This window comes from Saccostrea cucullata, unplaced genomic scaffold, assembly GCF_032062105.1.
Source record: "Saccostrea cucullata isolate Sc308-1 unplaced genomic scaffold, CSIRO_AGI_Scuc_v1 ctg225, whole genome shotgun sequence".
NCBI classification, from domain to species: Eukaryota; Metazoa; Mollusca; class Bivalvia; order Ostreida; family Ostreidae; genus Saccostrea; species Saccostrea cuccullata.
In genome coordinates this window covers 1-17,631 of record NW_026924740.1, presented here as the reverse complement: position 1 = coordinate 17,631, position 17,631 = coordinate 1, and the positions used below count along the sequence as shown (strand labels likewise).

Sequence of the window (17,631 nt, the reverse complement as noted above, 5' to 3'; positions counted from 1 at the left end):
TTTTTTGTATGTTATGGATACTCATTACTGGTCATGAAGGTGATTAATCCATGGGACACAAAATAAACTTATGCTAATAGCAAATTGATTTAATTTGCAATGAATAATTTCCAAGGGTTGTGTTACTTTATTTTTGAAATGAAGTGTTATGTTTGAGACCTGTTCAAACATAGAAATTCCATTTGGCATAAATTGGGTTGAATTAAGGTTCATAAACCCTCTTCTCTCTAAAATAAAATGCTGCTTGAAATGTGCTTTATAAGTAAAATACAAACTAGAGGTATTGTGAGCGATGAGCTCACTAAATGATACCCCCCGCCTCCCATATGGTTATAACTGGTGAAAAAGTCCATGTTTTCCTGTGGCCGGAAAACCCAAAATATGTGTCGGATCAAAAAGTAAAATAGGAGGTGCACAATGGCAATATGTAATAAAGATTCTGTGAAAGTTTCATCAAATTTCATTCAGTGGTATAAGAGGAGTTGCGGATAAGAGATGGGTACCCCATAGCTGCAATAATGTAGCCCTCTCCGATTTTTTTTAATCTGATGTTTTCTGGAGAGGGCTACAATTCCATCGCATCTTCGTAATGGTGCAAATATTTTTTTTTAATAGGAGCGACTGCAGGCAAAATAAATTATTTTTACATTCAACTTACTTCTAATAAGACGAATTTTTTATTCACTGTCAACAGTAGACCCCGTTAAATGCGAAAAACTTGTAAAATAACTCTGCATGTTTCCTGGTAGTTTACTTCAGCAGCCATGACAGTTCACGTGTGACGTAATGAGACTTTCGCTTGAAATTTAGAACAACTGAATAAAGCAATTATCGGTGTTTATAAATGTATGTGCTGAATTTCATCACAAAAACATAGATATATAAAACCATTTTAAGTGTTATTTTTATGCAAGCAGCGATATTTATGTTTAAAATAAGGGAATTCCAAAAAGATCCGCTCCTATAGAACCTAAATTCTCATTGGCTGTCCCAAAATACAATCTATCAAGGTCAGTAAACATGGCGGATAAATTCGAGTTGTGATGTTGACATACACGAAAAATAAGCGATATAGGGATCGTTCTGTATATTTTTGCATTGGTTTACGTCTTGGATGACTACTAATTTGGAGTCAAGGTAAGAAATGTTAATAAAATAGCCATTTACTGTTAATTTGAGCCGAAATCCGTGCGGGAGCAAATCACTCCCGCAGCTGCGCCATTAGAAAGATCCTAAGGAGTTGTAGCCCTCTCCCAAAAAAAAAAAAAAAAGAAAAAAAAGAAGGGAGAGGGCTACATTATTGCAGCTAGGTACCCCAAAGCGTAACAGACGGACGGACAGACGGACGTACAGACGGACGGACGGACGGACGGAATTAACGATTACTATATACCTTCCCGCTTTTCAAGCGGGGGGTATAATAATTATAGTAAAGCTTGCGGGCAAAATTGGACAAAAAAGACACTTCAACTGGCCAAATCTATAAACAGGTCTGGACGCAATCGCATCATCTCGGGTCTTTCCGTCAGAGGTCGGAAAAACAACCTCGAATGTATTAACATCACCGGATGTTAAAAATTTATACATTTCCTGTTTAATCAAATATAGGATAGACGGAGTTAGAAGTCCCTTCTATGGTTTATTTTAGGTAATATCATTACATTGAATAAAGTTAAACTCCATATTCCACAGATAAAAGGTCTCCATGCATTTATTTCCAAGATCATGAAAAAGGAGGGTTGTCATGGCGGCTACCATATACATTCGAGGTCGTTTTTCCGCTAGTCGGAAAGGCCCGAGAAGTTGCGATTGGTCTGGACGATTTCTAAATAAGGAAGTAAAGAACGATAACCGTGAATTGCTATTAATACACAGAATAAACTAGAGGTACTGTGAGCAATGAGCTCACTAAATGATACCCCCCGCCTCCCATAATGTCGATGTGTTGCTTCATATTGTTTTACGGTAATGTGTAAAGAGGAATAACTCGTCCTATCAAATATTATCCAGAAGCTTCTGTTATGTGACGTCACAGGTAAACAAAAAATAGCAATGTCCATATTTTGCTCTGGGAAACCTTAAATACGTGTTTAATAAAATCGTAAAATAGGAGGTGCACAATGGCAATATGTTATAAAGATTCTGTGAAAGTTTCATTAAATTTCACTCAGTAGTATAAGAGGAGTTGCGGATAAGAGAAAAAGCGTAACAGACGGACGGACGGAAGGACGGACGTACAGACGGACGGACAGACAGACGGAAGGACGGAAATCCCGATCACTATATACCCTCCCGCTTTTCAAGCGGGGGGTATAACAAGGCACTAATCCTTCTGACCAATCAGATAAAAGCATTTAAACAAACCCATGAGAAAATAAATAAAACACGTGGTTTTTAAGTTTTTTGCTCAAAAGATTTTTTTAGAACAAACTTTTTGTAAATTTTATGCGCATTTGGGAATAATATAATATTTATGAAATTTCAACCGTGAACAAACACGACTTGAAAGCTTAGAATACGTTTTAAGTGGAATAAAAAAAATCTGTCTCTAGGAGGTAGCAATTCCAAATGAGGTTTAACTTACGTTAAAAAATTGATATAAATATGGTAAATTTTCAGTTTTTAGAGCCTGACATAAAGATCTTATCGAAAAGATAACAGTCTTTATTATTTTTGAGTGTTTATTACAGAATATTAGTAGTCCATGCAGTTTCTGATATGCGAGGCATGGGATAAAACGCATTCATGTATAATTACAGGATTCTCTTTTCTCCACGTTATACGCCTTTCCTTATACCCATTTAAATTCTGCATAGCTAAGTATTCGGCGCTCATGAAACCCATGATAATTCAAAACTATATGTGTGTAGTCCATACGATAAACACTTGTGTGAGTTGATCTATACACATGGAATTAAAGCATTATCGATGAAAATCGGACGGCTAAGCAAAATTATATTTACCATCATATAATATATTCTGGTAAATGTTATAATTGAACTTGATAAAAACTTGCTGGTACAATCTATACCTCTGTCAACGATTACATTCTATCGTGCATATTTTTTTTCTTTACCGAGATAAAAATGTCAAGGTTGTTCACGGTAAAAATCTTACTTCTACAGATGTTTTGTTAAAAAAAATCTTATTGAGGAAAAAAACAAAAGCACGTGTTATCTTTTTGTTCTTTTAAAATATGTTTTGGGGTGTGTAAAAATGCTGTTGTCTGATTGGACAGAAAAAATAATTACGTGTACTTGATGTACATTTATAGCAACTTTCCGTTATCATTCTTGACTTCCATATTTAGAAATCGTCCAGACCTGATAAAGGAATGATAGACATTAATGTCATTAAGAGTTATCTCTCTTATCAGAGTATCAATGAACCTTAAGTTTTTAAAATTCTTGTAAGTAATAGCAAAAGTTATACGTGTTTGTTTTCGAAAAAAAGAGAAAAAAAATTACATCTCTCACTCCCATTCTCTCTCAAAATATACTGTAAACAAGCCATTACTCTCAAGATATCTTTATTTTTTGCACTTATAGAAATATTCTGCATAAATACATGTAAATAATAATGATACAGTTGTGACGAGAAATTTTTACAAACAAAGCTTGATTGCAAAACTGGCAAGTATTTCTTTTCCCTACAGAAAGTTGTTTGCTTAGTCTGTTTATCATATTTTCGAGAATTTTACACATATTGAGACGCCATAAATTACCAGTTGAGGGCTGCAAACGTACACAATCCTGTACTCCACATGCTGCATTTTTAAACTAGAGGTACTGTGAGCAATGAGCTCACTAAATGATACCCCCCGCCTCCCATATGGTTATAACTGATGACAAAGTCCATGATTTGCCATGGCCGGGAAACCCAAAATATGTGTCAGATCAAAAAGTAAAATAGGAGGTGCACAATGGCAATATGTAATAAAGATTCTGTGAAAGTTTCATTAAATTTCACTCAGTGGTATAAGAGGAGTTGCGGATAAGAGATAGGTACCCTAAAGCGTAACAGACGGACGGACGGACGGACGGAATTAACGATTACTATATACCCTCCCGCTTTTCAAGCGGGACCCCCATACAGAAAAAACAGCCAAAGGGATCATGCTAATGACTCGTGTGTAAATCATGGTTTTGATATGATTTCGGTGTAGGAAAATTTCACATGCAAATGAGCTCATGGATCATGGTTCTGAGATGATCTGTTAAACTAAACAACTAGCAAGAAAACCACGATCCTGGTTTGATCTATCTTAGCTAACAACTCGTATTAAAACCATGATCCTGGTATGATCTATTGTAGCTAACAACTCGAATTAAAACCATGATCCTGGTATGATCTATTGTAGTTAACAACTCGTATTAAAACCATGATCCTGGTATGATCTATTGTAGTTAACAACTCGTATTAAAACCATGATCCTGGTATAATCTGTTGTAGCTTACAACTCGTATCAAAATCATGATCCTGGTATGATCTGTTAAAGCTAACAACTCATAGGAAAATTATACTTCTTATACAATTAAACTTAACACTTTGGTATTTGCAATAAGGATCCCTTTAATATTTGATGTATAATTTCAGTTACCAAAATAAAAAAAAATATTATACATATATTACATGGCTTCGAGGGCAGCATACCAGAATATTTGCCCCTCGGTGACAGGAAAGCCCTGGAGTGTTATGTCGCCCGATGCCGCAGGCAGAGGGGGCAAATATTCTGGTATTGCTGCCCGAGAATTAAGCCATGTAATATATGGTATATAACATTTTTAAGCATTGAACCCAAAATCGATCATCGAACGTATTTACTGAACATTATGTACACATATGTATACGTTGAGAATGATTCTGAAATAATTCAAATATCCCGTCCTGTTTCATGGCAGAATGTTTTAGTATGCTGACACTTTTGTTGATAACCTTTGTTGTATTTAAAGAATTTTTCTCCTCAATTAAATTATCTAATTCCTCTGAATTCAAATAAACAAATCGCAGACGTTGTCTCGACTTTTTAACTTTTACGGAACTTTTTGCGTTTGCTTGGCAACTGCCTCTGTGAATTTCGAACCCGACGTAATTAATATATGCAGAATGATTGCACGCGAGGGAACATAACTGTGTTCGGGAGGGCAACATAACTGTTTCCGGGGAACATAACAGTATCCGGCGTGATTCGGCAGTTTTTCAGGGCATATGGATAAAAATATTATATTTGTGATATAATGGGGAAACTTCTTCAAAAATGTTATATACACATACCGGTATGTCCATGATGTCACTTGAACTATGACGTCGTGTAAATATAATCCGAACAATGATCTTCATTAATCAGATGACAATTTATAATTAAAACATCCAGACTATTCACAGAATTTTATACGAACAGAATCACAGAAATCCTTTCTTTTCTTAAAATGATTCGGCATTCATTGATTTCACTGCTTACTTATGATTCTGCCAAACCATGTAATTCCAACATTTGTTCACTATAAAATCAGCAGAGTGGTGGATCTGTTACTGAAACAAACAAACACTGAAAAGGCACACAATTAAGAAGTTTATCCTCTGATATTAAGCTCTTTTTTGTGTAACACCCTGAAAAGAAACGTAGAGAAAATGGTGTTTATTCATCGATCAACATATAATTATCTTTAGCTATGAACATATGAATATATATGCAAGTACTTTCCAGATTTCATCATGTTCATTAATTTAAAGAATTAGATTAATAACCACTAGAATAATATTGTTGAAAAGTAATATAATTTACGTACGCAAAGTTTGTCTTCATCAAAGGCGGGTCTTAAATTTCGAATGTGGCATTTTGAATGAAAGTTTAACTCAGATGTTGATCATGAAGATGGACCTGACAGTAGCTGCAAAAGAATTGCATTTTTATAAATAAACATTTTATATAACGATTTACATTAAACAGGTTCAACAAATATTTGAATCAAGGGGGTAAATTTGAAGCTAAAATCAAGTTTTCAATTCAAACCCATGGATGTAAAGCTTTGGTGATCGTGTATCTTCCACACATACAAAGAAAATTAAATCATATTCTGGTAGAAGCTATAGAAATCTTTAAAAAGATCAATAATAAAATTAATGAATTATACTCACCGAGTAGAGTTAATAGTCCATCACTTATTTTTGTTGCTTATATGATGCAACGTCTTTTCTTTTAAATCGGCAACAAGAAAACGCGCACATCTTGTTTATCAGAATTCAAATGTTGACCTAGATAAGCTGCAAACCACTACACATACAACATGCTGACCAGCAGGAGAATTGGATAACAAGGTTACTATGACTCTGAAACTGACCAGTAAGCAAATCCTAATTCAATGCCTCAGAGTTAGATTGGGAGTGGATCGCAAATATTATATGAAGAGAAAGATTTTTTTTTAAATCCTGTCTGCGTTATTTGAACAGTATACTTGTGTGCTAGCTAATTTATTAACAAGTTATTGAATTTATTTATTTGTTATTTCATTCAATTTAAAAAAAATTGTCTTTGTTCCTACCTGTACATGCTGTATGCATTTAATTAAAACTTAATTTTCCTGTTCTCTTTTAAATATGGCTATTATAATTTTGATGTTTGCATGTTGTTTGATTCTCCAAGCTAGAGTGAATTTGAAGCTTGCGTTTTAACCTATCAAAGATGACAAAGTCAACAAACCATATCAGGATCATACAACCAATTCTGACAAAGTTAACAAATCATATTAAACTCATGATTCTCAACAGAGAAGTTAACAGATCATGTGTAACTCGTATGGAGTGTAAAGACAAAGTTAAGAAACCATATCAAAATCACAAACTTTTTTGCAGTTAAAATTAAGGAATCATTTCAAACTCATGTTCCTTTGTTTTCTAAGTTAATGACACATGCCAGAATCGCAAGAAAATCATAGCAGACTCATAGCCCAGAAACAAACCACATCAGGATCATACTTCCTTGTTTGTCATCTATGATTTCTGTATGTTCCATTTAATGGATCATGTCTAAATCATAGTTCAAAACCATGAATTCGTGAGTTTGATATGATTTGTGTGTGATTTTGGCATGATTTGTTAAGAAACATTTTTGTTTGGGGGGTATAACAATGAGAAATCTTTTTCTTGCCAGCACCTACTGCGATATAGCCTTGGTTTCATAATTGGTCTCATCTGAAGGACTGGTTTGCTTGTCCCGCAGTGGGATTTGTTACCCACGATGTCAGCAATAACTTCTTATATGCAACTCTATAGCAAACGTTCTCACCAGTGCGCCAGGCAGGCGACGAGAAGTTGGTAATACTCTGCCAATACCAATACCCATGACCACTATTTCCCGCCTCTTGCATAAGTTGCAATGAAATCGATTTTCTGACGGTTTTATCAAATAAGTAAACATCTTAAAGTTTGTTCCTGGTAGTGCACATGTGGATTGTTGTATTTAAGTACGGGGTGCAATAGATAAGAAAGAAATCAAAGTAAAATGTTTGTTTTAACTTTAAGTAACGATAAGGATAACGACTCTGTGTGTTGAGTTATAAGTTTATTGAATAACAAGGGTATGTGGTAATTAACGATGTCTGAAGATCGTAACAAACAAACCCAGTATCCTTCAGAAGAATCGTCAGATTCCAGCAGTGCTGAGGAATTAACTGATAATAAATGCGATGACGATGAAAGTGAGGCTAGTTACGATGAGGTAAATGAAGACACAGATTCTGAAGAATCAACTTACAATGATGAAGCCCCAATTGAAGAATCTTCATCTTACAACAGCTCTGACTTCGACGACAACGACGACGATGATGATGATAAAAGTTCATTTAGTAATGATTCTGATAGTGGAGAGTTCGTTCACAAGGCAATAGATCCTCATCACACAGGGCAAAGAAACAAGGGGGATGTGAACCGTGAAGAAACCTCACAATACTCGTTAAACATGAAGAGATATGATCTTGATGAAAGTGCTGAGGACAGCGCTTCAGAGGAAAGTGACTCGGATTCTGAAAAGAAACCCACAGTAACGATAGATGTCGGTACGAACACAGAGGTCGTGAAAGGAAAATTGACCATGTCAAAAGTAGAGATAGAGGAATTCTTTGAAGTTAAAAAGGAGGAATCTGTCGAAGAATGCGATGAAATACTGGAAGCTGACAATGTACAGGGGACTATGTACGCTTTCTCCTTCCAGAATAATAGAACAAACAAAGAAGCAGTGATGAGTCAATCTAAGAGCGTGTCTTACAATGAGAGTACACAGACAGATTTCGTAGACCTTGATCATTCAGGTCACCATCCGGTACCTTGTATACAATCCGAGAAAAATGTCGACAATATTGCAGGAAGCCAGCTTTCAAAATATTCTGAAAAGACTACACAAACTGATACGTTGTCTAGTAATCCTTTAATCCAATCTTCCCAAAACACACAAACCGATGGATTCCTCTATATTATGACGAAATCAACATCCGAGGGAACTACACAGAAAAATTTAAGTCCACTCGTCTCGGCTACTGAGCAGTCCGATATCACAACATCAGAAATTACAGAAGGGATTGTTGACGATATTATAGACAGTCATATTTCAAAGTATTCCCAAAAGACTACACAAACCGATGCATTCCTTTGCAATTCTGTAATTCAATATTCCCAAGAAACACAAACCGATGGATTACTCTTTGATATGACGGAATCATCATCTGAGGAAGTTACTGTGACTGACTTAAGTCAACAATTTTTGGCGACTGAGTATCCTGATATGACAACATCAGAAATTACAAAAACAGATTCAAGTCCACGAATTTCGACGAGCCAGAGCCCCAATATCACATCAGAAATTACAAAAACAGATTCAAATCCACGTATTTTGACAAGCCAGAACCCCGATATGACAACTTCAGAAAATACAAAACCAGATTCAAGTCCACGAGTTTCGGCGACTCAGCATCCCAATAAGACAATTTCGACTCAACCAGAAACTCTGCTGACACTTATAGAAAATCTGGTTCAAGAAGAAGAGGGAACCGAAGACGAGGCGAAGACGAATGAAAAATATCTGGATGGAAGTATAAAATCTGAAACATCTTCTGCTGAAAGTATCCAGATCGATCTGGAGAAAGGTATTCCTTGTAATAAATTGAATAATCGCAAGTTCATTGAAATGGATATTAAAATAAGAGAAGAAAGAATTCCACACAAGTTGAAAAAGGCCAGAAACAAATCGCTTCAAAGAAACATTGGAAATTTAAATGACTCTACAAAAGAGAAAAGGCAGGATCCGATCCTGTTAAAGAAAACAAAACGAAAGACGAGACTTTGTTCCACTTTCAACCTCTTGTCACGTGACATGATGACAGTTCGCCGTGTTTGTCAATCTCACAAGATTCTTAAAGGACATGGAACTGCCGTGTCTCAGGCTCAATATCGGATGTTATATCACTATCGATGGCCTCAAATATCAGTCACGAGATTCTAAATATAGCAAAGATTCATTACCGCTAGCTGCAACTGCCAGCCACAAGATCTTACTTTACCTGTCATAACCACTAGCTGCAACTTTTTTTCGTAGGATCCTAAATTTATAGCCGACATTAACTCTGGTAGTAAACCTAGTCAGGAGGTGTTCAATAAACATGTAGTTCAGTGACATTACTTCTAAACTGTTTATCACGAGATTCATATTTTAGTTTTCATACATGTATGAAGCAGAATTTGTACAAAATCTTATACGTAAGTGAATAGAAAAGACGAAAACACTTGTCATGGCCTTCAACTCGATATTTAGATATATCTACGATGCATTTTCAATTAACAATGATTAATATTTCCATTCTCATTTCCATGTCGATACGATGTATCCCGGTGAGCTTGAAGTAAAATATACCACAGAGTCTGACACATTTGTTTCATAGATATTTTACTTGAAAAAGATGTTAGAAGGATATGGAAATAACGAACAGTATTCAATCTCAACGTCCATTAAACAAATATACAAAATAAGAGCAGAGCAAACACGGACCTCCGAAACATCAGAGGTGGGATCAGGTGCCATGGAGGAGTGAGCATCCCCTGCCGACCGGTCACACCCGCCGTGTGCTCATGGTCGAAACAATGACCTTGTCTGCAGATACAATTTATCATCAAGTCAAAAACTGACTGATCTTTTTCATAGTTACGTTAACTATTAGGCAATTATATACACACTGAATTGTCGACGGATTTTTCCTCGGGTCACGACAAAGAGCACCAGAAGATGCGACTGGTCGGCAGGAGATGCTCACTCATTCATGGCCGTCCATGTTTTTTCTGCTCCTATTTTGTATTGTTTAATATACTTTTGAGCTTAAATACTGTTCATTATCTCCATATATATCTTTCTATTTAAAGCTTTAACCAGCATTACCGCTCGCCTCAACTACACTTGGTAATAAACATAGCTAAGTGTAAATATAGCGAACTATAATATCTTCTGGTCTCAGATACTTGTAATGATGTTCCAAATATTGCTTTGACCTGATAAACCTAAATCCACAAAACTTTGTCTAATTAACTATTTTTTGGGGGAGGGATCCTTATCTCAAACGTTATTTCTTCACAGTGTACTTTCTTAGTAAAAATAGAAAAAAGATATGTGCTTGTGAAAAATATTGTAAGAACTTATTTATATAATAGAAATGTGCTTGGAAAAATATTGTAAGACCTTACTTATATAATAGAAATGTGCTTGGAAAAAATATTGTAAGAACTTATTTATATAATAGAAATATGATCACAAAGCTATTTATTTTTCTATGACACTTGATCCCACCCCTTGTGTTTAGAGGTCCGTGTCTGCTATGCTCTATTCGAATTCTTTCTATGGACTTTTGAGCTTCAATATTGTTCGTCGTCTTCATATTGTTTTTTCAGCTTTGTAATATATTGAATATATTTGTTCTCTTTTGATTGAAATTTACATAAAAAAGTGAGAGAAGAACTAAGAACGGCTTCTCATTTGCAGAAATATAAAATTTATTTTACTATCAATTAAATTATGTAATAGTTATATTTCCGCTTTCACCTGCATATGTTGTTTAAATTATGTGTGCTAATTTGTTTACTGAAGAGCATATAATTAACTTATTAGCATATACAATCTATTACTGGGTCGTAGTCTAGCTTACTTGTCTCTTAGCAATTGCTACCCTTTGTTTTCAATTTCTATCAACTAAAAATGAAATAATCGGTGATTATGCTACTTTGTTTAATGATAATAACGTGTACTAATTAAAAAAATAAATTTAAGTAATAATTGGCTACAACCTTATAATGATTTACAGATGGAAAATTTGCGGACCGAATTAATTATTTGCATAAACTAATTGACATGTATCTAATTATGAAAGTACATTTTAAAAATGATTTTTTTTTCACGTTTTAATTTGAAAAACCAATAATAAGTATTTTTAGAAAGAGTCTATTGTAAAAAAGCTGCTTATTTTCTTTTTTCATAATTTAATTTTTTCACCCAAAGTAGCTAGCCATAAATGCTACGTTTAATAAAACACGATATAGAAATGGCGAACAATTTGAAATTATCATGCTATAACTAAAGATGTAGAAATAGTTTCTTTTTCAAATTATTCAAAGAGCAACGACACACTAGCCTTATCAAAACCAGTAAAATCTAATGATTCTGCTGTCAACACGGTAAATTAAATGGTGAAGAACTATGAATGTAATTTGTTTAAAGGGACACCTCTATTTGTGATCGTGCTGTTTTCAGGTTGGCGATCGAAATCTATAAGACAGGTAAGGTATTCGAAGTTTTAATTTTGAAAGACTCAAAACAATGCACCTTTTCAAACTTGAGACGTTACATTTCGTGTCTGCGGGTAGTTTAAAAGTATATGATAGTTAAAAAGGAGGATCGATTATTTAAATTGCCTACAATGCAAACCTTGAGGCACCATTGAGCCACATGTGTATTGATATGTCTTGAATATGTCTTGTATAAAACACTCTGCAAGCACTTAAACTAAAGATCGCTGACGTAATTTCTTCCGCTTTTAAAGCTGAATAGAGGACCTTTTGTCAGAGTAGGGAACAATATACCTTTGGCATATCTACAAAACTGACGGCTTGTTATCATTGGATACCGATACCGTATATCGAGAAAACAGAAACCAGGCCAGCATGTCCGATTCGGACAGTGAAGAATCCCAGCATTCCTCGGCAGAAGAGGAGGAAGAGGACGACGACGAAGACGATTCAAGCGAGGAAAATGATTCAGAAGAAGAAAGTGACGACGAGAAAGGAAGTGAGGAGGAAAACACCGATGATGATTCTGACGAAGATTCGGACGATGGTGAAGACGAAAAGAGTGACAAAAGTACGGACGATGAAGAGTCGGAGGATGAGGAATCTGATACTGAGGATAGAAAAGGTAAAAGGCAACGTAAACCTATTGATACAGAATCAAGAGAGACACAAACTGAACCAGACCTGACTTCAGCGGAATCACAAACTGATGAATTCTCAGGACCCCTTCAAAGTTATAGAAACGAAAACAAACGAGAATATGAGGATAAAGCATGTGAAACCGAAAAACCTATAATAAACGTACTCGAAAAAGAGTCTCAGACAAACGAGGAACATCACATATCAAAAGACACCTCAGAAGAAACTAAGGATTCATTATTAGGTAAGGAAAGCATACAACAAAACAGGTCAGTTTCACTAATGTCTTCTTCAAGACCTGAACTGAAGGACATGGAGGTAATGACTGATGTACAGATAGGAGTAGAAGAAAGCTGTATCCTCTCTCCAATACCCGACCGGACAGAAGCAGCAACTCATATATTCACCAGTCACAAGAAAATTCAAACAGATGAAATTACATTGGTATCGCGAGAGTATACACAGGTAAGCAAGGAAGTGCAAACAGATAAAATCAAACAGTTATCGCAAGAGTATACGCAACTACGCAGTACCGAAACAGCTGGGGTACCAACAGGTAGAGAATCAGTGCCTTTGAAGGTAAATGAAAATGCTTTGCTTACAATGTCAGAGGAGAAACGAAAATCGGATCAAGGGGTGCAGGCTGATGTTATATCGAGGTCACGTAGAGTGGGCACTCAAACAAAATTGAAGCATTACCATGTCAGAACTCTTACCAGTGGACTTATAAAGCGAGTAAACATGCAAACATACACCTCAGGGCTAATATCTAAATCAGAGAAAAGTGTTTCTACAGTGGGCGTCAAGATGAAGAGCAGAAAGACGCAAACAACAGAAAAGTACATGACAGAGACAAACAATAAAGAGTCTGGAGAGGAAACAAAAGTATTAAATCAAAATTCAAGAAAAACTAAGCATTCAAGATCACGTGATATTGTTGCATCAAAGGAATCTAAAACTACCGCCATTAATACTAGAGCTGAAGATAACATGCCCAGTACTATGAAAACCGAAGAAAAGACCGAAGAACAGGAGAAAAGTCGAGAAAGTAACATATTAGAGACTGTTTTAAATTTAGAGGATAAATCTGATACAAAAAAGAAAAAGGACAAGGAAAACCTTCACAAGCGCAGGCGAAGAAAAAGGGAAGTTTATTTCTGGCCATTACGTCATCCGTCACCAGGCCCGAAAACGAAATCTCCCAAACAGAAACGACCTCAAACACGCCCCAAATCATCAGCACCTCCTAAAAAGAAGAGCGCAGAACGTGCACATAATAGACCACTGTCAGCAGCTCAATATAGAATGCTGTATCATCATCGCTGGGCAGATATTCCTTTCTAATCGTCTATATCACGGTACTAAAATCCAGGGAATAGTTTCTTGTACTGATATATACTCAATCTTCAGTGCAATTAATTGCATTTAATTGAACTCTGTTATTGATTTCATTATTTTCCATTGTAATAATAATTTGATCAACTTATGGAATAATCATGATAACTAAAATCGAGACTGATAATAGTGGCTTTCAATTGTCTAGAAATGATCAACTGATAGATATTTACATGTATATTCATGAGTTTGACGCTAATATCTCCTGTACTCAAATTTTATTTTCACGTCGAAGTAAAATTTATGAAGAAAAAACCCAATGTTGTTTGAACGAGAAGAGCAAATTTACTTCAAGAAACTTTAACTACTCCACTATTTCCGACTGATCATATCTTTTTTTAAAAAGCATAATGCCTTGAAATTACTTTAACGTACAAAGTTGGAGCATTTAAAGATCTAACACTTAAGTCTAACACGTTAACATCACCCATACTATTTAAAAAAACACTTAAAGAATGTTTTGATTATTTGCATGACAGCCATTTATTTATTTATTACATTAAAATTTAATAAAGGGTAGTAACAAATGTACATGTAGTTAGATTTTCTCTGAACACATGCAAAAATTCTACCTCTGGAAACATTCTTGACACATTGTTTGGATGGCAAAGCGTATGCTGTTAAAGTATATGATAATTTTGTATTTCATTATATTTGAATTGTGCGATGTTTTTGTTATTGAATGTTAATGAGATACTTTGCATGCCATCCTTTACAAGTTTGTCAATGCATTTATTATTTCTTTTCATTAGGTTTTAGATCAAAACAATCTTTGCATGATAGAATACCTCGTTTGGAGGAGTGAATTCAAAGTTGAATTACAATGACATTAATTGTTACCCAAATAGTAAATTTGTACAAGTTTTATTTTATTAGTTATAGAAAAGTTTGAAATACTTATGAATAATCAAGATATATTCCACTTATTTACAGTATAATGAATACAAACACTAGAAATAAAATTTAAATGTGAATTAACAATCCACAAGCATTATATTTAGTTTTGAAGAGGTATCTCTGAGTGCATGTTAATGAGAAAGTTTACCATCATTTTATATTTCTAGTAATGGTTATGTATTGCATCATTGTAAGAAGTAATATAAAGTAATGCATAAAACCTAAGACATACGAGTGTTGGTAATTTAATGCTCTACGTCTTGAAGTATTGGCGATGCACCACATTACTTTATAATGTAATTTGCCTCAAGACATGTACAAAATAAAATAAATAAATATCTTATCTACCTAATCAAAAAATAACTAGCGATATATTACATTCAAGTAATGTATCAAGTGAACACAGTGCTCCCAAAGAAAACCAGCTCATAGAATTTTATTGATCAATAATATTTTACAGAATTAAATCACAAATAAACAGATGTAATGCACACCTTAGTCCAGTTTGAGATATATCTAAGTTGTTTTAAATCCTTGCACACGTTTGAATGCAAAAACTGGACGGCAAATTTCATCTTGAATCTTTTAACAATTTTATAATGTAACTTCATGTTAAGACTTCTTATGTAAATGTTTTCGAACAATAAGTTCTGTGAAAAGAACACATGTACCTACAAGTCCACAAGCAGACGACAATCTAAACGCATTCTTCCACGACCCAGAGTAGTCTTTGATTGCACCTGAAATTGATAAAACAATCAAACCTGGTACAATAGTCATTTAAAGTCAGCATTTTATCAGTTGGGAGGTCTTTATAATGACCTTGTATCCAAATATAACCTATCATACTCACTGGGTTTCATTTTGACTGACTTTTTTCATACCAATTGTTAGTCTATGGTAAGTTCCATCTACCTGATCGATATACAGGACTCACTCAGTGTTACCTGTCAGTTTGGGATGCTTTCTCCTCTAGGGCGCCTGATCTCACCTCTGGAATTCCCAGGGTCCTTGACTTATGCCCTGTTCACAAACTAATACTGTCTCTTGCAATTTATTTTTTAGAAAAGTTCATTGTTTGTTATCTTCACCTTTTTAGAATAAAGAAAAGGAAGATATGGAGATAACGAACTGTATTCAATACCAAAGTCCATAAAACAAAACAAAATAAGACCAGAGCAAACATGGACCCCCGAAACATCAAAAGTGCAACCAGGTGTCATGGAGGAGTGAGCATCCCCTGCTGACACGTCACTCCCACCGTGTTCTCCTTGTCATGATCGGAAAATAATGGAAAAATCCGTCGTCAATTCAGTCTATAAATGATGGACTAACAATTAGTATGAAAATAAAATAATTCACTGAAAAAAATCACTCACACGTCCTTACTTTCATTATCATTTCATTGAGCGGGTTGTGTTCTGCACTGTATTTGTGTAGTATGATGATTTAAAAATGAAATCCGCTACTGTTTATAAGAAATATAATTTTGCAATTCATTTACCTGAGAGAACAGGATTTATCAAAATGGAGAATGATGAGAAGAAGGCAATATATCCCCAAGCTGTAGATAGGTTCTCTCTCCCCAGCTCGTCAGCAATTGTAGCAAGCTGTACCCCGATATACCCTCCTGTCGTGAATCCTAAAACACCGCAGAAAACGATGAAGACGTAAAAATAGGTTATATGGACCACAATCATTAAACATGTGGAAAATACCAGCAGACAAATTATATATAGCTTGATTCTTCTTTTAAAGCATGCGTTTCCTATGATACCACCAGAGACCCTTCCTATCAGATCGGTAACTCCCACTATAGAAACACACAAAGCTCCTTCAGATTCCAGAAAGCCGAGCTCGTCTGCCAAGGAAGGGATAAAATTGAACACGTTGTGATGAGCGAAAATGGCTAAAACGATACCTATATTGGTGAAAATAAATAAGGGATTCTTAAGCATCGCCCAGTCTATGATCGGGGTTTTTTCTAATTTTTGTACATACCCCTTTGATTTAATGGATGGCTTACATTTATTTTTTGAAATCTCTGAATTTGAAACATTCTTCGTCGAAGATATGTTGCTTTCGCTGATGGAAGATGTGATGCTGTGTTTATTAGGGATAATTGATAAAGAAGGTAAAGATTTTGTTTTATATATGCCTGACACAGAAGCACTTTTTAAGATAGATCCTGATTTTTCTACATCCTTTTCTCCTTTTTGAATTAAGAGTAATGCACTGCATTCTTCATCTTGAAACTTTTCATCGTCGGCATGCTCTACATAATTTTTCTCTGACCTAAAATGTTTTGGTTTGTTTGGTGTGTAACCTTTCCTCTCCCAGTACAGTGTTGGTCGATAAAGAAGAGCAAATGGACAAACATGTAGCATAATTCCTCCCATGATGAGCAAACAACCGCCAACAGAGTACTCATCCAGAAGAAATCTCATTAGGTTTGGGAATATGAAGGATCCCAATCCCGAACCGGAGGAACTGAGACCAAGGGCCAATGGAAGCTTCTTTTCAAAATAAAGTCCCGGCATTACTAGCGCAGGTGCCAAGATGAGCCCAAACCCGAGTCCTGTAAGTAAAAGAAAACAAATTGGCCTACTCTTGCAATGGAATTAAAAAGGAATTAGTCGATGTTGATTATAATCTTGTAAATGTATTAAGGAAGAGTGGTATAATTCAGATCTTACACTATTGCTATTGCCTACCTGTGATGACTCCGTATGTTATAAAGAACCACTCTACATCTCGTACGAAGCTTGTGGCGACCAATCCTACCACTGACAGGACACCACCACAGAACACCACCCAGCGGTGACTGAACCGCTGACTGAGGCTGTTTGACACCGGGGCTGTACATGTACAAATAATAAAAGA

At 35.3% G+C, this 17,631-nt stretch overlaps 3 protein-coding genes across 3 annotated transcripts; 2 read left to right on the top strand and 1 right to left on the bottom strand.

The window, feature by feature from the left end:
* The first annotated feature begins 7,594 nt into the window (after positions 1 to 7,594).
* LOC134267187 (dentin sialophosphoprotein-like) lies at positions 7,595 to 9,493 on the top strand. The gene has a single exon (XM_062749411.1). It carries the CDS (start codon positions 7,595 to 7,597, stop codon positions 9,491 to 9,493), a length of 1,899 nt encoding a protein of 632 aa, XP_062605395.1.
* A 2,565-nt stretch (positions 9,494 to 12,058) lies between these two features.
* Positions 12,059 to 14,975, top strand: LOC134267186 (uncharacterized). The gene has a single exon (XM_062749410.1). It carries the CDS (start codon positions 12,193 to 12,195, stop codon positions 13,798 to 13,800), a length of 1,608 nt encoding a protein of 535 aa, XP_062605394.1. The 5' UTR covers positions 12,059 to 12,192; the 3' UTR covers positions 13,801 to 14,975.
* A 190-nt stretch (positions 14,976 to 15,165) lies between these two features.
* LOC134267190 (monocarboxylate transporter 5-like) lies at positions 15,166 to 17,602 on the bottom strand. Its single transcript, XM_062749414.1, has 3 exons — positions 17,463 to 17,602; positions 16,253 to 17,326; positions 15,166 to 15,488 (listed from the first exon to the last, which is right to left on the bottom strand). The coding sequence occupies exons 2-3, from the start codon at positions 17,286 to 17,288 to the stop codon at positions 15,361 to 15,363; spliced, it is 1,164 nt and encodes a 387-aa protein (XP_062605398.1). The 5' UTR covers positions 17,289 to 17,326; positions 17,463 to 17,602; the 3' UTR covers positions 15,166 to 15,360.
* Positions 17,603 to 17,631: the final 29 nt, after the last annotated feature.

What these genes read in the sequence shown, in the direction of transcription:
- LOC134267187 (XM_062749411.1), top strand. Translation starts at nt 7,595, where the DNA reads ATGTCTGAAGATCGTAACAAACAAACCCAGTATCCTTCAGAAGAATCG.
- LOC134267186 (XM_062749410.1), top strand. Translation starts at nt 12,193, where the DNA reads ATGTCCGATTCGGACAGTGAAGAATCCCAGCATTCCTCGGCAGAAGAG.
- LOC134267190 (XM_062749414.1), bottom strand. Translation starts at nt 17,288, where the DNA reads ATGCCGGGACTTTATTTTGAAAAGAAGCTTCCATTGGCCCTTGGTCTC. An exon ending in GATAAATCCTGTTCTCTCAG is followed by an intron (nt 15,489 to 16,252) that starts GTAAATGAATTG and finishes TATCAATTTCAG; the next exon opens with GTGCAATCAAAGACTACTCT.